Source organism: Protopterus annectens, chromosome 6.part0 (assembly GCF_019279795.1).
Source record: "Protopterus annectens isolate FY-2018-M chromosome 6.part0, PAN1.0, whole genome shotgun sequence".
NCBI classification, from domain to species: domain Eukaryota; kingdom Metazoa; phylum Chordata; order Ceratodontiformes; family Protopteridae; genus Protopterus; species Protopterus annectens.
Window position 1 is genome coordinate 674,933,842 of NC_056737.1, and position 23,134 is coordinate 674,956,975.

Consider the following 23,134-nt stretch of genomic DNA (forward strand, 5'->3'; position numbering starts at 1 on the left):
GATCTCCATACCCTTCCCTTGTTCACATAGGTTTTCTCCAGGTGATCCATTTTTTACCCTCCTCCCAAAGATTTGTCCTAAGTGGACAGGCATTCGATAAATTGCTTGTAGGTATGCTTATAATATTTGAGTGAGGGTCTATATTTTGCAATAGAGCAGTGCTCTGTCCAGAAGTGATTTTGGTATCTTTCAACCACTGGCTGCCAAGATGAGCTCTGGCATCCTTGTGATCCCAGTAAAGGATAAAGTTATTTATTGGATGTATGCATTCATGAATGACGTGACTTAAGAGTCCAAATTAAGAAGCCCATTTGTTTGTTAGAGACGTCTGATAAAAGAGAACAACAGCTCTTCCACCTCTATAAATACAAGACTGTAAGAAAGAAAAATGTGTAGTCTACAGGCAATGGCAAATTATAATGGAGGTGATTTGGATGGTTGCCTTGGGCCCACAGCGTAGTTCCCGTATACAGTCTAATTTAAAATAAGAAGCACACAAAGTAACAATTGTTGATGTGCTAAGACTGAATGTTGTAATTAAATTAGGTCACATTAAAAGTGGGAAAAGTTTGAAATGATTTATTGTCTCATTTTTTATGTCATAAAAACCTGGCATTTTAATAGGGGTGTGTAAACTTTTTATATCCACTGTATATCTATATACATCTATCTATCTATATTATATACATATATACATACATATATATATATATATATATATATATATATATATATATATATATATATATACACACACACACACATTGTGTGTGTGTGTGTGTGTATATATATATATATATATATATATATATATATATATAATTTTTTCATACATATATATAATTGTATGTATAGAAATACATATATGTGTGTGTGTGTGTGTGTGTGTGTGTGTGTGTGTGTGTGTATGTATGTATGTATATATATATATATATATATATATATAAGTGAGAGAGATGCAGGGGAAAAAATTCCATTGCCAAAGATGGGGAAAAGGGGGGCTGGAACAGCCAAAACCATAAAACACAGAATACTTCACAATAAAATATCACTGCCTAAATTAGAGTTAAATTAAAAGTACAGATGCTAAGATCTGGGAGCAGAAATGAGGAGGAGCACTTAGCTGAACACCAAGTAGAAAATGTGCATCTTTTTATGATGTAACAAATTCAGTCTGCAGTAGTCCTTGACCCTAGTCCATTATGGAAAGAAAAACGTTGAGGCTCAAGGCTGGAACACTAGTGCTGCTGAGTTGGATCCAACAAGCAGCATGTAGACCCACAAGTCATATCAGACAGACATGAGTGAAAGAGTCTAGTGTTATGACAAATGTATAACTTTTGTTTTGTTTCCTTCCATATGAGATATTGGATGCAACCAGAGGAACATAATCAACCTTCTAGAAGGCAACCAACTGCCAAGTCTCCTCTACTGATTCAGAAAAACGTGTTTTATTTGTATAACTTGCACATAACCAGGCAATACTGAGCACTCCAGCTTCCACATGCATTAGGCTGAGTCTTTCCCAAACACCCAGATATGAAGTCTATTAAATATGAAAACGCCACAGCTACCACCTTCGTAAATGTTTGTGTTCTTGCAGCAGATAATACTTTATTCCTGATGTCTGCTAAATCTATATGCATAATAACCACACCCTGGGAGATTTTGCACAGCTTTAAAAGCTCTGTATTCCAAATAATGAACTCCTTTAAAAAGATATAAAAATCCAAGTGTCCCAGATCATTGGGCAGTATAGAGTATAAGAACGCAAGGAAATTTCCATCCTCTTCATTTACCTTTAAAATTGTTATAAATGTTTTGCATGTTTTCATGTCATTTTCCACAATGGCAAAGTTATTTCTGGTATTTTCTTTGGTTGTTGCTGCCACTGCTACTTTTATATATCTGTCACTATCTTCCAGTTTTCATGCCATTCCACTTTTTAACAACTGCATTTTCTTCCGTGCTTTGCATCCTGGCTGATTTAGCCATAATTTATTTTGTCAGGTCACCTCAGGGCAATTTCACCATGCTCCTGCTCATGTTTTCATCATGTGCAACCAAGCCAGGTGATGAGTGAACATTATGATACCTACTGTGGTTATCTTTTATATGACATTACAATTGCAAAAACAGTTCAAAAAACACTTTTTCCGCCTTCAAAAAAAAAAATCATAATTTTAAACTTGTTTCTTCCAAATTATCTTTCTCAGCAGTGCTTCTGGTCAAGGCGAAAGCAAGAAAATGCCTCTGTTATGATATATAAATAAATACTTTACCAGTGTGCAGTAAAACAGCCCCTTCATTAGATACCTTTAAAGCTAGAAGTGACACTTTGCAAATGAGGAAGATTTAGGTGGTAAAATTGCCAAGTCTGAGAGACTCGATCTACTGGTATGTTTATTACCAAGAAGTAAATCATTTATTAAGTGCATTATGTAGGAAGCACAGTTTATATTCTAATATCAAGCTCATAATTTTCCTTGCTAAAAGCTGAAATGTCTTTGGTGTGATTTTTTTTTGGAAAGTAATACTCCAAATTAGTGCTTTGCATTTGTGAAAATGATGCATCTTTGTACAATTTTGCAGGAGATATGGGCAGTGAATCCATTAGTGATCGTAGTTGTATCGGCAATCCTCATATCGGCTGTATAAATAGTAGTACCGAATTTGTAAGACCATGTAAGTCACCAACTTCTGCTACGGAGACAGACCTGAAGAAAACGGACAATAAAAAGTACATTGGAATTGCTGAATCCTGTGTTCCTGATGTAAATGGAACAAGCAACTTGTTCAGTAACTTTGAGTGTTTCTCTGACTCAACCATAGAAGGACAATTTACAGATCCAGACTGTTCATTCAGTTCCGAAGATTTTTCCCACTTCATTGAATTTACAGACAGTGACAGGAGCTGTCCTGTGGAATGGAAAACATTTGAAGGTAACATGTGGTCAAACGAACAGAACAATAGTACTATCAGTCACGAGGAGCATGTTCCTGACCAGTCTGCTGATAATAATTTGTGGCCATCCCATTCCTCAGCGAAGGTACAAAATGTTAATTAGAATAATTTGTAGAGTTTTATAGCTAATTGATGCCATGTTTTGTGGAAAAATGTGAAGGTGGAACAGCTAACTTTGTGTATTTTTTATTATTCCGATACCATTTCTATATTAATGTGGTTCTAGGCTAATTTTAATGGCTTTTGTTATTTTTTGAGGGTACACTAAACAAAATGTTGAACCTCAGACTGTACAAATTTCCTACAAAACTGAAAAGAAAATCAAAACTTAATCATTGTTCTCACCAGTCTATTTAGGAGTCTGTTAAATTCTGCAGGCCCAAACTATGCTTCATTTGTTAAAAAAGCTCTGGACTTCATGGGTAGTAGGGGTTTCTTTTGAGAGTGGCTGAACAGGACCCTCTGAAGTATGTGAAGCAGAGTAGAAATGTTTGATTTGTGAATCATGTTCATGATTAGAGATATCTGCTATGTACAAAAAAATCAAGTGAGATGAATATAATGCCATATTGTTGCAGAGATGAGAAATCGTATTTGTGATGCACACCAAGTGTATGGATGCTTTAAGGTTTGGGTGATGTCAAGAACTAAGTAACTACCCACTGCTTCACTCAGGAATAACACGGTTTGTAAACTAAGTTCTGAACCAATTCCTTTCATACCTCAAGACAGTTAAATGTGCAGAGGTAGAAGATGAACTCACCACTGTTATTTACTTCCTGCTAGAATACTACTTAAGGTGTGCCAGTGAGTATGTGTAGACATGTAAACATTTACACAGTAGTGCCAAATACAAAGCATTGCCTATTCTAGTTATGTAATCTGAGATGCAAATTACATAATGACTTTAAGTAATAACATTTGTTTATAACAAAATATAATGATTATACACACCAATGTATACAGACAATAATGCTTGGACTTTACACATATTTCAAAAAACGCAGTAATACTGTCATTTCAGTATTAAATGGTAACAACACAATGTACTTTGGTTATAATAATGTATTTGTAGTTTAGTAGCACTTTTAACTTGAAGCCAGTTTTTGGTGTACCTTATTGATAATGTCAGCTTTTGTGCCACTTGGCAAATTTATAAACCTTTTTAGCAATGTGAGCTTCTATGGTTCATATAGCTGAAACTGATTTTATATCCGTTTTTAATTGCCATCATAGCTTTTCTTTTTGGTTAAACACTGCCACCCACATCAGCCCCTCCTCCAGGGGCTTCCAAAAGCATTATAGAGGATGACTGATTGGTTTCCCTTTGAAATTCTGATTCCACGTTATCGTGTTTTACTTGTCATCATTGTGTTTAAATTGTCATTGCTTGAGGATGTTTTTGCTCTTGTCATTTAGACTCTTGAAATGTGTGGTCTACTTTCTGTGGGATCACTGTTGGTTGGAGAAATAATGGAATGTCAGTATATACTTTAAGGTGGATTTTGCTGTTTCACCAATGTATTGTGATTCTAGATTTATTATGCAACTGTGAGTGGAAGAGGGAGGGGCTTACATCTGCAAATAAGAAAAAAATACTTAAAATGTGTTTTATTATTAACGTTATCATTTTCTTGTATTTGATGTGGTTTGTGTAGTTAAAATTATGATGATGTGCAATGCAGCAATTGTCATTTCAAGGAACTACAGTTGAGCTTTTAGCTGTAATGGGTATTTAATTTGTACTTCCTAGGCCTCATTCTCACTTTAGCTATGGCTGGAATCCACACATCAGGTGGCATTCCTGTCATGATATTGTTTTCCTTCTAAGAAGATTCTCTGACATCTTCACAGAAATCAGTGACCTTGAGGAAAGAACCTGGCCATTCCTCACTGCTGGGCTGATATATGAGCCTACTACCCATCTTCAGACATGTGATATGTCATTTGTTATGGTTGGAGTAAAGTAGTGGTCATCCATCCTTTTAAGAGCTTAGCTTTGGTTAGTGTCATACATAGCATGTAGCCTTCATCATCCACCCTTCTTGGAGTACACTCTTGGTCATCCATCATGATTGACATATAAGCCTCATCGTCCATCCTTTTTGTGGCAGCCTTGGTCTTATGGAAGTCTTTTAAAATGTGGTGTACTTATGTTAGACACTGTGTCTTCAGGTGGTTGAGTATCCTGAATTTGGTTATGTGTATTGTCCCATGTTCCATCTCCACATCAGTGGTGTGACATCAGTTCTACATAGTGAATACAAATACATTGCACGGCATTAGCAGCCTGCCCCAGAGGAAGTGCATTTCACGCTAAATCGTGTTTGCTTTTAGATGCTTTGTTACCACACTAAGCATGGGACTTCATCAAGAAACAACACTTGTGGGTTGTAAAAATAATATTGAACATTCTGGAGTGAAGCCTTGTATGGTCTACCATTCTGGTTGCAAAGCAGTACTCCATGGTATGTATATTTTTCTGGATGAAAATGTAGGGTACGTAGAGTAGTTTCTGTGCCATGCTTTTGCAACACGCTCCTTATCTTTAGCAGAACTGGATCATTTATGGTTTCTGTTTGTATAAGGGCATTTATGTCTGGTATTACTGCAGACTAGTTGGTAATGTACATCCACTGGTCCAGAGGACCTTGGGTCTTCTCCCTTCTCATAATGGAAATGTGACCATCCATCAGTACTAATAAGCTGATTATCCCTTTATGTATGATGTCATAAGATTGTGCTGTTTAGAAATTAACTAGTTCTACAGGTTTGTTACTGTTAGTGATGGGTTAGCAATTAACAGTAAAGGCTAATGATCTGCATCCTAACCTAAATCTCTTCCAATACAACTACTGGTAAAACTTATTCACTTCCTAGATCAGGGAGAGGGTTTCCCTGTCAGTTTTGATATAGTTGCACTCAAATGTTGTCACGGAAGTAAATGTACTGGGAATTTCTTTGCCAGCTTTTGTGATAGAACATTGCCTGTTATATAAGGCAAAGCACTCAAGACAGTTGTATAGGCAAGGAAAAACTAAGCATGTCATCTGACATAATCATCTTTTTGTTTACCATAAAGATGTATTTGCAGCTGCATATCCATTTCCAGGCACACTTGTTCTACAACTTTGTTTTTTGTTTGTCTTTTGGCTTTTAGGCTTTGCCACAGCGGAACTCTGGTCCGCTAACGATTGGCAGTAGATTTTTTATGGTGCCGAGTTGCCAGCCCGATGCCCAACCTTCAGCAAAGGCATGCCCATTCACGCATGTCTTTTGAATGCCACTCGACCGCGGGGAGGACATGCAGACTCCACATAGAACTGTGTATTTAGTGAATTTAGAACCATTGAGAGGTTTGGTAGAAATCTGTGGGACCGTTTTAGCAGACTGTCTTAGATTCATGCTCACTTATAAGATGTCCTGAGGCACAGGTACCATTCCAATATCCTCCATGATGCTCAATGAGTTACACAGTGCATCATGTTAAACAGATTCCAGCACTTGACTTCCCCTTCCTAGTTGGCTTGAAGCCCACCCCTGACTGAATCAAAAAATGTTCCATTTGGATGAGAGTTTCCCCCAGTTAAGTGCAAAGTAAAATAAAATAGAGCTTTCCTCAGATCTGTTAAGTATTCTTTATCTTTGCCTGTTACAGGAATGTCATTAACGTAGCAATGCATCTTAAGGTATCCTGTGGCGAACTTGGTTAGTTGCCTTTTGCCAAGAGCATGTGGTGCCAGATGTTCTTCGTGTTTCACTGTTGCAGTCCTGTGTTTCACTGTTGCAGTCCTCACACTTGGGTTATCTTGCCAGGGGTAGCCCTCAGTCGGCCCGAATACCAGAGGCTAAGTATTTCAGCGTCGGTTGCTGTCACTTCAAGACTGATGTCAGAAGTATAAAAACAGGTAGCCAGCACCATTAAATCAGTCTTTCTTTCTGAGGAGCCCAAAGCAGAAGCAATTTGCATGAGTGCCGGTCGGCCACTACCCGAGTTTTCATTCCAATATTGAATCATTCTGAAGTCTTCAAAAGCTAAGTACCCCGTTGGGGATCCTTTTTTCTTGCTCTAACCAATGTCAGAAAAAGTTAACAATTGTCTCGCCTGTGGAAAGCAAATACCACACCGAGATTTCCATTCTTACTGCGTCACCTGTTTAGGCCCAGACCACAATGTACCTTGCTGTTGGTTTTGTGCCTTGTTCAACACCCAAACTATTCATCGTTGGGCCCTTGTTGTAGCTAAATACTTTCATTCTTGATCTCCATATTCAGAAATGGCTTCGGTAAGCCATCCGACTACCGATCTTCCAAAAAAAGTAAGGGTAAAGACAGTGACCGACCGCACAGGTCCAAAACTGCCAATGACACTTCCGTTAAGCTAGTTGCCAGTTTGCCGGTAGTCAGTGCGGAGCTTTTGCAGCCCCTGATGCTCGCTTCGATGGATTTGCAGGCCACTACCAAGACCCATTCAGCACCTGTGCTACGAGACTCTTCTTTGACTACGGAACCTGCGGATGTCTCTAACTTGGATGAGTCCGGAGCCGCTGTGCAGGCACCGGCTTCTGAGGAAGTTCTTCACACTACCGATATTTGACTTAAACCGACTACTTCTTTCGCGTCTTCAGTTTGTAAAACTACCGAGTTTCTAAGGCCAAGAGTACAAGCTACACCTAAAAAAAAGATGACCCAAACTCAAATGACCGCTTCCTTGCCACAATCTCAGATGCTTAAAATGGCAGACCACCTGATCATGCTGATTAGGGAAAGCCAGCCTTCCCCTGCTAAAAAAAAAAGAGACTTGTCCCCAGCAGCTATCTGACCCAGGAGTCCAATGAGATTTCTGAATATGAAGACATGCCTTTATCTGCCTATGAGGATATAGATGCAGAGGAATCCATTCCTTCTGCCTCCCCTCCAGAGGACTTTTCTTTTGGTGAATCCTTACATACTTTGAGAGAGCATTTCCATTGAGAATGCCAGGATTATCCTCAGTCCAAAAAGACTCGGGGAATTTTTAGATTTACCACAGCACAGACCCTTGGCTATCCCTCCTGTTCTGGATGTTTTGGATGATGTCTTTATGGAATCCAGCCTAACTCCTGATACTTTACCCCCTGCTCCAAGGAAACTGGATAGGTACTATAGAGTCCCTAACTCTCTCAAATCTCTTTTCAAAAATCCTACTGCTGACCCAGAGGTCATCTCCCAAGGACCTAAAGGAATAAAAGTAAGTACAGCTAAGAATCCCACCACCTCAGACAGAGATTCCCGAGCTTTAGACAGATGGGGGTAAAAAATTATACACCTCTGCAACTCTCTCCATTAGAGCATTGAGTTGTCAGTTCCACATGCTGAAATGCCAGCAACATACTATGGAACTTATTAAGCAAAAATTATCTACATTTCCTGACTGTGCAGAAAATAAAGAATTACAGGAGCTTATACATTCTGCAAGCCAGGTCAGCAAGCATACCCTGAAATGTGGGTTTGAAGCTCTAGAAGCATCTTGCAGGGTAGCAGTCACAGGTTCTGTACTTAGAAGGCATGCCTGGCTTAAGGAGCAGACCTTGCCAGACCATGTCAAATCAAAATTATTGGATGCTCCTTTGCACAAGGACAATCTGTTTGGCACCAAAGCAGAAGAGGTTTTAAAAAAGATGGAAGAAAAGGCTAAGTCTATGCAGACTGTCACAGATTTTTTTGCAAGTGTAGCCTCCAAGATTCAGTAAGCATTGCCCCTCAAAACATTGGTCCTTTCTAGCCCCCCTCAAGGCCAACTCAAACTAGACCCAGGGGAAACAGGCCCCCCCAGATTACAGTCTCAGGGTATGCAGAGATCTATTTTTATTTTTATTTATTTATCATTTGTTGACCGGGAAAGTCCGACTAGGTTCCACAGAGCCTGTTTTCAGCGGAGGCCCGGGGAGAAATGCTCCAGATCTACATCTAGACAATGGAGTACCTCCACTTCTAAAGCAGGGAGTGCTAAGCCACCCCTTTATGGAAGGAATTCACAATGACTTCTCAACTCCACTACTCGCCTCTGCCCAATTGCTCATGCCCCTAGGAGAAAAATTTGCCCACCATGCAAAAAACTGGGCCTCCATCACCAACGATCGACTGGTCCTCAACATAGTTTCCCAGGGGTACAAATTTTATTTCCACATGCAGCCAACCCCAAAAGGGTTCCCAGACCTTCCTTCCAACCAGTGGACAGAGGCACAAAACCAAGTTCAGTTCTTGCTTTCCATAAGGGCAATTCAGCCTATTCCTGCAAAACAGATAGGCCAAGGTTTTTATTCCAGGCTTTTCCTGGTACCCAATCTTAGATCTATCCATTCTAAACACCTGCCTGGTGGTACCAAAATTCAAATTGCTCACCTTACAGCAGCTTCTCCCTATGCTGTCCGAAGATGCCTGGTTAGCCACCCTAGACCTAAAGGAGGCCTATCTGCACATCCCAGTCAGGGATTCCTGCAGGAAATGTCTACATTTCAGGACAGGATCTATGCATTATCAGTTTTCTGCACTTTCCTTTGGCTTATCCACTGCTCCCTGAGTTTTCACAAAATGCCTGGCTCCAGCCATTGCCTACTGCAGACAGAGAAATATTCAAATTTACCCTTACTTGGACGATTGCCTGATTTAGGTGGACAGTCAGGGAAAGCTGTTGCAGCACCCGACATATGTAATGGACTTTCTAACCTCTCTGGGTACACTATCAGTGAAAAGAAATCCAAACTAGTCCCCAGTCAAAAAATTGTATTCCTGGGAGCAAGCTTGGACACAGCAACCCAGATGGCATTTCTTGCTCCAGAAAAAACAAGCCTATCTGACAGGCTACTTCGCATAAAGGGACACCAGAAACCAGCTACCCACAAGGAAAATCCTGCAGGCTCTAGGGTTCATGGCCTCCTGCATTCTACTAATTCCATATGCCTGACTGCTTAAAAAGTCTTTGTTGCCAACAATCTCAGGACCTGGAAACCATCATTCTTATAATACTTTGTCTAAGGAAAGAGTTCATTTGGTGGGCAGCAGCATGCATCTACAACAATGGGCTTCCCTTTGCACAAACCCACGCTGCCCAGAGCCTAACCACAGACTATGCCAGGGGTGCACATCTGGATGGTAGGTGCATTCAGGGCCACTGGACCCCAAATCAAATTCATCTGCACATTAACCAAAAAGAGATGCTAGCTGTTCAGCATGCTCTGACAGCTTTCAGATCCCTACTCTCACCGAGGCCTCTAGTAATCAAAACCAAACACCACCACAGTGATGTGGTACATCAGCAAGCAGAGGGAACCCACTCTTACCCACTATGCAGGCTAGCCATGACACTGTGGAACACGGCCTCAGCCATGCATATTCATCTGCAAGCTCAGTTCCTGCCAGTCAACCAAAACTCTCATAAAGACAACTTGAGCAGAAATCTTCTAGACCCACATGAGTGGCAATTAAGCCACAACACCTTCAGTCTTGTGACCCAGAAATGGAGTACCCCCGAGGTGGACCTATTTGCTTCCTCCTACAACCACCAGCTCAGCAAATTCTGCACCAGGGTACCTCACAGCGAGGCCTGGAAAGTGGATGCCCTATCCTTCCAGTGGGCAAACCTCTCAATCTATGCATTTTCTCCTCTGCCTCTTCTTACAAGAGTATTACTCAAGATAAGGGAGGGAAGACCAAGGGCAATTCTGATTACTCCAGACTGGCCATGCCAACACTGTTACCCACTACTGTGCACTCTGTCACCAGTGCCCCCATGGCACCTACCCCAGATACCAATTTTCCTGACTCAGCAGGAGGGACAGTTCTTGCACCCACAATTGCAAACCCTAAACCTTTCAGCCTGGCTTATTGTTTGAATTCTCCTCCAGTAGCCAGCCTAAGTAAGCAAATACTGGATGTCATAAGTGAAGCCAGATGACCCAGTACAAGGAAATCCTATGCTGACAAGTAGAAAAGATATTGTTCCTGGATTCACACTAAAGGAGCGGATACAGCACAGCCCTCCTTGCCTCTTATCTTGGATTACCTAGCAGACCCTACTCCACAGAGGCCTATCCTTCTCTTCCATTAAGATCCATACCTCTGCCATCTCTGCTCATTTCAGCATGAAGCCACCTCTCTTCTCTCACCCTCTTGACAAGCAGTTCCTGAGAGGGGCTAACAACTTAAGGCCACCAAGAAGAGCCCCCATCCCTGCCTGGGACCTTAACTTTGTGTTGGAAAAGCTCACACTACTCCCCTTTGAGCCTGCAGCATCAGCAGAGTTAAAATTTCTCTCTTGGAAAACAGCCTTACTTCTGGCCATCACTTCAGCTAGAAGAGTGTCTGAGCTACAAGCACTTATTGCTGTGGAACCCTTTATTATTTTCATGCTGACAGGGTCTCCCTCAGGACCAACCCAACTTTCATGCCTAAAATGATGTCCAGTGTGGCTCTCAGCCAATCTATCCATTTACCCACCTTTTTTCCCTAATCCTCAAAATAAGGGGGAAAGAATCCTGCACTCCTTAGATGTGCACAGACAGCTCAGATTCTACCTTGATAGGACTAAGCCCTTTAGGAAATCTGACCAGTTACTAGTCAGCTTTGCACCAGGGGCAGAGGGCAAGGCCATATAAAAACAAACCATCTCCAAATGGATGACACACTGTATCCATTTCTGTTACAAACACCATGGGAAACAACCACCTCAGGAGGTCAGAACACCTTCCACTAGGGCAACTTCAACCTCCTACAGCCTTTCTCAGAGGAGTTTGGGAATCAACCCAAGTGTGATGACTGCAACAGTGAAACACGAAGAACATAGTATAGTTGTGTTCACTTACCGTAAACGTTCGAGTGTATTCACTGTTGCAGTCCTGGTTTCCCACCCTCCAGCATCTTGTCTCTCTCTCTCTCTCTCTCTCTCTCTCTCTCTCTCTCTCTTCCACACTCCTTACTGGGCTATTGCTTTTTACTTTCTACTGGTGGTGTTTTTCCACCATAACTTAGCTCCCTATTTGGGGACTCCTGACATTTGGGGCGAGGAAAACTGATGTAATGGCATCGGCTGCCTGTTTTTATACCTCTGACATCCTGACATCAGTCTTAAGTGACGGCAACCGATGCAGAAATACTAAGCCTCTGGTCCGACTGAGGGCTACCTCTACCCCTGGCAGGATAACTCAAGTGTGATGACTGCAACAGTGACTACATTTGAACATCTACATTGTAAGTGTACACAACTGTACCTTTTTACTGTGAAAACAAGATGAATTTAAGATGAATTTACTAGAATAACCACTTATGTGTATTAGTAATCAAGAACTACTTAAAAGTTTCTTCTATCTGTGTTTGCTGGTGTATTTGTGCCAGGTTAATCTCATGGTAATTAATATTGCAGGATGTGTAACAGCGGGTTTATGGTAATTTTAACATCTCCATAAATTAATACAATCCCTGTTTTTTCCCTTTTTATTTGAAGCACTGTGGATGTAGTGGCTCACACATCCACTTTCAGTTATATTCATGCACTTTGCCATCTTTGCAATTCCTGGGGTTAAGAACACGTGGCACTGCACAGCCTTTATGCAACCTTCAAGTGGCATTTAACTGCAGCTCATTCTTTGCATCTGTACCATTTGTGTATTCCACTTCTTTGGTAAAAACTTGTTTCTACCTGCCAGCAGCTGCCACAGATTTTCACCTACACCCCTGCTAGGTCATGATGACACATGTAATGCCAGCGTTTAAGTTTCTTTCTCTACTATTTGCTAAAGAGTGCTCCTAGACACCTATTTAAGATCTACACATTTAACATCTGTTCTAACATTTAACTGTAACATTAATTTCACCTTCAGTGACCACTTTCTCACCTTCACATGCATTGCTGTTTTCTCCAATGGCATATTTGGAAACCATGTCTCACAATTAGTAACATAAGTTATGGATAGCTGCAGTCTAGTTCCATTATTATTGTGATCCATGTCACACCAGTGGTGACCTAAATTATTTTACAATCCTCTTTAGACACAGGTATAATTTTGTCCATAAATCATGTTTACCAGCTTTTTCTTTGTGTTCCTGTGTTCCTAATTCCTTATTGCTGCTTCTGTCAGCCATCTTATGCACATTTGAGGCTTGACTTTTGTTTTCATGTATCCTTGTCTTTACCACTGGTAACATTTTTGCCACACTTCTATCTACATTTATGGTTAATATGGATTTTCTTACAGTATTGACTACATTTTTTTTTTCAATTTAAGCTGCCTTACCACAGTGAAACATGTTTGTATGTGTATAGCTGATGGATACATTACTAACTTTTGTTAAAACTCGTATGCATCACTGGTAGCAACTTAATTTATGTTAACGGTATTTAGGGTATGGTGCAAGTCTTTTCACGTACTTTAATAATACACGTCATGCTTTGTGTAACTGAACTGTTTATAAGAAATGCTTGATCCACCAAGACCATCTAATTGAATAAGCAGTCATCATTTTTTTTTTTTGATGTTGTGAAGCCCTCCACAATCCCTTTGTAGGTGGTTTTACTTTTTGTACCTCAGTATTAATGCAACTAACTCCTACTTCAATAAACCTCAGGTTAGATTCAAGAAATGGGCTCAGTTGACCATGGATCACTTAAAAGAATTTTGATTGCACAAACAGCTAATGCAGTCTGACAGTGTTCCACCAGCCTGTGCATTTCTGCAGTATGCTGTGATATAGAAATAGATACACTGTTTTTTTTTTTTTTTTTATGGAATATGAATTATTCTGCATTTACTTCTGATTTTGGGCACATGGTTTGGCAGTGTCTTTGCAATGCCCTTGTCAGTGGTTTATAAACTGGATTACTTGGTGCCAATAAATTTAGCAAACGTCATAATAATCAGTATCGATGTGATCTTTGCATCTTTAATGCCATTCCTTGCACAGTAACTTTCCAACCTAAAGTTCATACCCTTTCAGTATAAGCTGACAAGTTTGATACAGTAGCATAAAAGTGATGTAGTAAGGTACACAGCCACTTAAGAATTTGCCAAAACTGGATAAATCCACAAAAAGACACTTTTATTAGAACGTATACACAAGAGCTTTTGTCTCTGTCCGATCAGAGACTTTACCAAGATGAAAAACAGGAAGCACCTAAAAATAACCGCACCCCAATTAACATCAGTTAACAAGCCATCATTGAATTAACCAACAAAAGCACTTCATTACATTTCCGAAAACCCTTTTTAACAAAATACCGATAGTAATAAATAGAAAAAAATCCTACTGTAAAAAATGTCATATTTTATAAAATAGTGAAATATCAATAGGAAAATAAGCACGTCTGCTTCACACACAAGTACACGCTAGGGAAAAAGGGATATGCATACATTTTTAGTAAAATGTAATATAAAGAAATACCATAAAACTATTATAAAAAATCTAAGCAATATAAAACCTGTATACATATATATAATTGCATAAACCTGTAAAAAAAAAAAAAATATATATATATATATATATTATAATGTATGCTTGTGCATGCAAAAACCAAAAGAGGGGTCATCACCTCTCTATAGTGCCCTTAATCTCAAAAAACAGACCAGAGAAAACATATATTTAAACCTGGCCAGTTAGTTGCATTCATTCTTAGTTGCCAGAGCACCTCCAACCTCTCAAGTTGGAGAGGTTATGGACCCCCCTCGTATCCCTGCTTGACAAATCAATAATGGCAAATTTAAATGAATACCCCTCATATTCAATATAATGTCTTGCTAGGGCATTTGTTTTATTTTTCAACCCAATGTCCCTCACATGCTTGTAAATCCGGTTCCTGAGTTTTCTCTCAGTTTTACCTACATAAAAGCAGGGACATTGCAAACATACCACCCTCTCAGACTAACATGAAAACTTGCCCTTAGACTTAATAACATGCCCATTAATGGTCACAGGTGAGCCTTCCATAATAAATCCACACTGGTTGCATGCCTCACATTTTCTCATAAAACCTTCTCTTGAATCATCTATGGGGTTCTCTAGTAAATTCTTCAGGCATCTACCCTTCCTGTAAACAATATTTTGTCATCCTGTGACGAGGTGAGGAAATGTATTACGACCACCCCGGTTATTGTTTACAGGAAGGGTAGATGCCTGAAGAATTTACTTGAGAACCCCATTGACGATTCAAGAGAGGGTTTTATGAGAAAATGTGGGGCATACAACCAATGTGGATTTAGTATGGAAGGCTCATCGGTGACCATTAATGGGCAGGTTATTAAGTCTAATGGCAAGTTTTCATGTCAGTCTGAGAGGGTGGTATATTGCGCTGTATGTTTGCAATATCCCTGATTTTATGTAGGAAAAACTGAGAGAAAACTCAGGAACCGGATTTACAAGCATGTGAGGGACATTAGGTTGAAAAATAAAACAAATGCCCTAGCAAGACATTGTACTGAATATGAGGGGTATTCTTTTAAATTTGTCATTATTGATTCGTCAAGCAGGATTCCGAGGGGTGGGGGGGTCCATGGCCTCGCCAACTTGAGAGGTTGAAGGCGCTCTGGCAACTAAGAATTAATGCAATTATTTGGCCAGGTTTGAATGATATGTTTTCTCTGTCCTGTTTCTGAGATTAAGGTCACTAGAGAGGTGATGACCCCTCTTTTGGTTTTTGCATGCACGTGCGTTTATATATATATATATATATATATATATATATATATATATATATATATGGATTCCATACACTTGGTTGAATTTCACTTAGTCGAAAATAATTCCAGGCATTGCATTTGACTGAAAGCTCACTGGGTCGAAGTTTGTTTGGTCGAAAATGGAATATAGCCCCTGCCCCACTGCAGTGCAACCCTGGAGTGAGAATATTAAATAAGGTGAGTGTGGGGGGCACAGCCCCCCACATTATGCTAATAGATTTTACTAAATATATATATATATATATATATATATATATATATATATATATATAAAATCAATGCATTTCTAATGGATATACCTTTTTATAACCGTGAATACGTTAAAATTATGTGGGGGGGGCTATGCCCCCCCACACCTCCCCTTATTTAATATTCTCAGTCCAGGGTTGCACTGTAGTGGGGTAGGGGCTATATTCCATTTTCGACCAAATGAACTTCGAAGTGAGCTTTCAGTGAAGTCAACTGCCTGGAATCATTTTCGAGCAAGTGTATGGAATCCATATATATATATATATATATATATATATATATATATATATATATTATATATATAATTTTATAGGTTTATGCATCTATATATATGTATACAAGTTTTATATTGCTTAGATTTTTTTATAATAGTTTTATGGTATTTTTTATATTACATTTTACTAAAAATGTATGCGTATCCCTTTTTCCCTAGCGTGTATTTTTGTGTGTGAAGCAGATGTGCTTATTTTCCTATTGGTATTTCACTATTTTATAAAATATGACATTTTTTACAGCAGGATTTTTTTTTTTATTTACTATCAGTGTTTTGTTAAACAGGGTTTTTGGGAAATGTATTGAAGTGCTTTCGTTGGTTAATTCAGTGATGGCTTGTTAATTGAGGTGGTGTTTATGTTTAGGTGCTTCCTGTTCTGTTTTTCATCTTGATAAAGTCTCTGATCTGACAGACGAAAGCGCTTGTGTATGCCTTCTAATAAGTGTTTTTTGTGGATTTATCCAGTTTTGGCACATTCTTAAGTGGCTGTGTACCTTATTACATCACTTTGAATATTTTCCTGTTGTTTTCTGGATTCGAGGTCAGTCAGACTTTTGTGTATTATTTGTTCTGTTTTTGGGACTTTATACCTATGTTTCCTTTAGATAATCACTTGAGTACCGAATGCTTCAGAAAGGCTTCATAATCACTTCTGTTATGTAGAAAGCACTTGTGTTCCCTTTAGGTAAAATTCTTGCCTATAAAAATAATTGTGCATTTTTATTTATTAATTAATTGACTGACTCTTTTTAACTGAGTGAATGCGGTGGTACTGTACTCTTTTTCAGCCACAGCCTGGGCCATGAGGAGCGTACAGCAAAACGCAGAAGTTTACAGCATTTGACATAAAAAAGTCAGTTCTAAAATTTAGTAGTAAATACAACAAAGTAAACGGCACCAAAATGGTATGTAGAAAAGTTCTGAGCTAATTTACAAAAGTCACAAGACAGTATATACAAATGTCTTAGTATAACAATTCCAGTTTTTGGAAGTGTTATAGATAGGTCTACTTCTTTGGCATGTGTATCCTAACACCTTTGCAGGTTAAATTGAAAACTAATTTAGAAGCCAAAAATTGAATGCAACTATGGACTGTGTTATCGAACATCTGTAAAGCAATCACATTTGTATTCCTGAGCTAACTGTGGCTTTAGCTTTTTCTTAACAAAAGAGTGACATTATCCGTAGCAGTAATATGTTTAAGCAGAAGTATTCCAAGAGGCAGGAGCTGCAGAAAGCTCTTTCAAAGAATAATGTCGAGAATTGCAGCAATTTATTCATGCAACATTTTAATATTTAAATTAGAAAATAGACTCTCTTTGTAGAAAAAGTACCCTGTTTTCTTTATATATAACTCACCTGTGTACATGAGTTGCATTTTGTTTTTTTGTTAATTAATTTTCCAAATCTAGTTCAGGGTCATAGGTGAAGCAGAGGCTAATAACCTGGTACATGGTAGGTGAAAGGCAAGGAGATTAATTTTGAAAAGGGCATCAGGCAATAGCAAGCTGCAAAATTTAACCCTTATATGTATTTTTAGTAATTGTTAAAAGCAGTCATACAATTTTTTTTTGTTTGTTTCATGTTACTTTGCTTTACTGAGGTTTCACATGTGTAATAAAAGACATAACATTAACTTAAGATATTCTCTGGCTTTAACTTTTGTTGAAAAACACAAGACTGGTTCATTTGGTATGAAAAAGTTATAACAAAATAAGTTACATTACTGCAGTCCATTTTGTAAGTTGTAAATCAGTAAATGGTAATTAGAATCCTCCATCAATCCTTCCTTCCAATTGCTAACCCCCTGAAATATTAACCCATTGAAAATGAAAAGTAACTTACTGTACATGTCAAATGGAATGTATCTTGGATAGGTGTGCAATTTTACTTTATTCACAATTTGGCATTTCATTTTTAATTCTTATATTCACTTGTCAGTATTGGAGGTTCATGATTTTCCACATATTTACTTGTACAATTATATTGGCTAAGGCCATATTTTCAGTTCTTTCTTTATAGTAGTTAGCCTCTTATGATATAATATTTTATGTGTAATAGCATTTTAGTAGCAAGATCATTTCTTGGATGAAAAAAACATATGTGAAACCCTTACTCCCAGTAACCTCTATTTTAGATAATGTATTTACAGTGTCTTTTTTTTTAAACTTACTACCAGTTTTGATGACCATCTGTACAATTTCTGCAAACATACTAAGTCATTCTCATCATTGTGGTAAGAGCTGATGGAGAGTAGGTCACGGCATGTTCGTCATCCTGGAAGCCATGAAGGTTTTTCCTCTTTGGCACTAAACACCTGCCCTGGCAGCTGATGTAAGCACTTAAAGATGCAAGAGCCTGTTCTGTCTTCCCCTTGCCAGTGTGCTATTCCTGCAGTAACCCCCTGAAGGCTACTGCTTGCATGTGGCTTAGCAGAGACAAGCACATATTCCCTGGCATTACTGCATGCTGTTTATCTCATTCTCCCTTCTCGGTAGGTGCCAGCATTGCAGTGGACTTGAACATCTGTGTTCCCAGGATGAATGAGCCGGCATCAGGCACTCACTCCCACCGTCTGTCTTTGGCTTTTCCAACAGCTAAGCCACTAGTCAATGCTGAGTTGTTTGTGTCCCCATCAAAAATTCATCCTTTTCACCATGGAGCCAGCTACTGGATAACAATACCAACATGAATTACATCAATAGATTTTAGAGTTAATTAAAATTTGGTAGCATACATATTTATCAGCTGTAAGCATTACCCTGCAGAGTGACTTCAGTTGACCCGAATTTCCTATGCATTCCATTCCTTTTAAATGCATCTTTTTCTGTGAACACACTTCCAGTGATGTCTAACATTGAAAGACATGGCACTTCAAACCAGCATTTATTTTATTTTCTATTTCTTTAGTCCAGTCACTGTTCACCCCTACATCCCTCTTCCGGCATGTTAGATATTATACCTGCCTTAAAAGGAAATGATGGAAAAAGTTACCCCTTCACATAAATTTAGCTGCATTTTAACTTGGACATACCTTTTAGTTTGTAGCATTTCCCTTTTATTCATTCTTGAATTCCCCTTCACTGTTAGGTTTACAGCTTTTGGAGTGAACTGTAAATACTTAACCATGAGGGTTTCCTTATAGTTCCAATACTTTTAGCATCGAAGTGGGTAAAGTAATCCACTATGTGAAGGTACATACACTTGGCTCTAACATGATTAAAGTCAATTAAAACAGTTGCACTGTCTTGCAGCCAGTGGAAGTACCATTGCTGACTAGCTGGTTTAACATTTGGCCAGCTGTGTTTCTTGCATGTTTTTCAACTATTAACTGTCTTTTCTAAAATGGATAAACTTTCAGGGTCTGTATTGCCTGAGCCAAAAAGCACGTTTTGCAGTTCCTCATCAGGAGCACATCACAATTGCAGGTAATGTCTCTTGCTTCGTTGCTTTTGTCAAATATTTTCTGTCAGAATTCCACTTTTATTTGCAGTGTAGATTTTTTTAAATAAAGGGTGCTAATGCAATAATATGCTGAAGTTAGTAATTCTGGTTTGATTGCATGATTAAACATTCATGCTTTGCCATTTGTTATGCCTAATACAGCCCCGCCTCTTTTTAAAGACCATATGACTAGGGGAGCAAAAAGGGAGATCAATTTTGTTTGAGCAGTTTTCATTGGAATTTATTTCCTGTGATGACTTTATGTGAATATTCTTTAGCTTGATGTGAGTTATTTTACAATCATATCTTACAGTACAGTGATACACAACTGCCTGTTTTCTTCATACACTGTATACATGTGCAATGTTATGGTAGCAGACTCCCAAGATGCAACAATAAAGGCTTCTGTGTCTGTGAAAGGCAGTTATAAGCAGCATGATCTTGCTTCATTTCAGAGTTTCCTTTGTTAACTTCACTTCATTTTTACTAAGCAGAATGGGCTTGGGAGTATAGCACAACGTTTTTTTTTTCTTCAAACGCAGTCCCAAGAAACTGGAACGAAACAAGGTTTACACGAGTGGTTCTGGCAAAGATGTACTCTACCTGCAGTGAAGAAAGCATCGTCGTCATAATTTACTTGGAAGTCCCTCTTTCTGCTGCCTTCATTTTCTCACAAAGGATTCTTTAGAACAGATTTTATAGAGGTGAAAGCCACATAAGAAATATGCTTAGGGTTAAATGTTTCTCCTGCTCAGTTACTGACCAGCACTGTAGGCCAGTACTGCAACAGGAAGAGTCATGTCAAGCCTTCACATATAATTATATCTTTGCTGAAACTGAACAGTGTAAGTCACCCACAGAAAAAGTGCAGTCTCGAGGAACACTGTCACGCAGGTCAGTTTAGTGCCTTGGTCTGGCTTCCCTTAGGGACACTTTTCACATTAAAACTACAAAAATATGTTTATTTTTCTGTTATAACTTAACAGTCTGTGCTATACTTATGCATAACAGTCACAGTCACTCCAAGTATTTTAAGTTATTGTTAAGGTTTAACCATAATAAGATAAACTTTGGTCACTGGCAGATTAAAGTGCTATTCATTAAAAGAAATAACACACATATGGAAGACTGTGCTCAGGACGTCATGTCTCTCTGAACAAAAAGTTCATAATCTTTTATAGGAAAACATGAACAAAGTAGTAAACTTTATGAATCCTACCACTTCTAGCATCCAACAGAAAAAATGCTGACTAATGCAGTTTATTCTTCAGACCATTACTAAAGATCTAATAGAACTACGCCACATTTAGGAAAAATAGATTTGCAACTTATCTACATTTCTAGCTTAGTATGGAATAAGTTTCTTTTTACCATGTGATGTAGAAATCCTGCTGCCTCAGCCTCGGGAAATGAAACTTGGCATTCTGTACATTTCCATGTTTCCACTTGCGCGGTTGTAACACATATACTAACCTTTTAGGACACACATACACTAACCTTCTAGATTATGTGCAATTTCATTTTAACCCTTTACAATCCCTCGTTTGATGCTGAGAAAGCATCACACTCGTATCGTAAAACATCTTTTACACTTTGAACATGTTGTCCTACATTTTTCCAAAACCTTCAAAAACTAACTCTTCGTTTTCACTTTCTATTTCACTTCAGTTGACACCATCTGTAAATGATGCTTTTTCAAAATTACTAACATATAAATTCTGTAACAATGGGTTTGATACAGATTGTCACTCGTTCTTCTCTAACACAAATAAGAAGGCTTGGTGTTTCATTCATATGCTTTAATACAAAGAAACACATGAGGATAGATAGCAGCATCTTTAAATACGAACAAACTAGTTAATAAGTAGACCTTAAACATGTACATGTTCACACCTCAACAGCTAACTACAAAATGGCAGTCAGGTTCGCATGTGCTCAGTATTTATATACTTGTGCAAGCCCTTGGCTAGCTTCTTAAAGGTATATACATACATATTGATTTACAGAGAGATGCAGTGAGTTTGGTTATTAAAGCTTTGCATAAAAATAAAAGCACAGTCATATTAATAATAGCAATAAGCATAATAAATTTCAACAAACTGCCTCTCCATCCTGAAAACAAATTGGTTAGCCAAGCCCCATTGTGAACTATCCACTTCTTTTCTGACAGTTCAGCCACTCTTTGGATGATTTCCAAATGACTGCATTTTGTGTGCTTATCGGGAATAAATGAGCAGCATTTCTCGTGCATGAGCATGCATATACCTCCCTTTGACGCAAGTACAAAAAAGTGTCATTCGATTTTGGAGTACTACTGCACGCATGGCACTCGGCTGTAAAGTAATCAAATTAGTAGTTTCAAAAGTTGGCATTGCTTCACACTTCTATTAGTTTAGAGAGCTTCCTCAGGTCCCAAATTAATTTTAAAGTCCCTTAAGCAGGTAATGTACCAGTCCCAGAAATAACATCACCAACGTTCATATATGAAAGTCCTTTAAAAGCTGCTTGTTCTAAATCATGCTGGTAAATCCATGAAGCATCAACCTTTCTAATTGGATATTTTTCAGTTTGAGTATCTCGTATATTATGAATTTTACCACTGGGCAGGCCACTTACATGTTGAATGGCTGGAAGAACTCTCCTAATGTAACAACACCCCAAGCAGTTTGCTGGTAGCCAGGGATATGTTAGACTGCCACAAATAAAATGTCTTTCAGCATGACGGTACCTTTTACTACATTTCCACTGCACATTATTTGAGTAATACTACATGTCCTCTGTCCAACTTCCTCAGTCCCATTTTTCATATAGCAGGTGTAACCCTTGATAGTCACTGAATGTCTAAGTGAAGCAATTTTATTAAATGATGTGACATTATGCCACAAAGCATGTTTACCTAGTATTTATTTATTTTATTTATTTATTTATTTTACATTTGTTGACCGGGCTAGTCCAACTGGATATATGTCCATTTTCAGTAAAGGCCCGGGGAGAAAAACTCCAGTACAGTAACAAATAAAAAGTAAAAATAGTGTCTAATAAAAAGTTTACATAGAGAAAAAAATATAGTAATACATTTTGGTGCACACTGGTTAGTTAGAGTTTACAAAAATATCAAACACACTGGTAAGTAACAAATAACAATCAGTGGTTTAAAAAGAAAAAACTATTTACAAAATTATTAGATATAACATTTATATAAAGTAAGACCTAGTATGTTACAAGTAAACAGTGCTACTTACAGATGAAATAAGAACAAGTTATCCTAAGTGGAAAGTAGGGGGAAAAATTAGTAGAGTTAATCAGTTAGGGTTGTTGCAAGGGCATAGCCATTTTGTTCTGAGGAATATTTTCAGTTTTTGTTTGAAGAGGGGTAGAGAAGGAAGAGAGGTAAGTTCAGTAGGTAGAAGGTTCCAGTTTTTCCCAGAAGTATTTGAGAACAGAGAATCACCTGCCAAGTTGTGTTAGCTAACAGTTTATTAGATGATCGTAAAT

General features: G+C 38.4%; 1 protein-coding gene across 1 annotated transcript in view; it reads left to right on the forward strand.

The window, feature by feature from the left end:
- LOC122803876 overlaps positions 1 to 23,134 on the forward strand; it is a 169,472-nt gene that overhangs the window by 58,108 nt on the left and 88,230 nt on the right. The window contains exon 2 of the mRNA XM_044073556.1: positions 2,593 to 3,050. Coding sequence (XP_043929491.1) covers positions 2,593 to 3,050 — 458 coding nt within the window. The remainder of the gene's footprint in view (positions 1 to 2,592; positions 3,051 to 23,134) is intronic.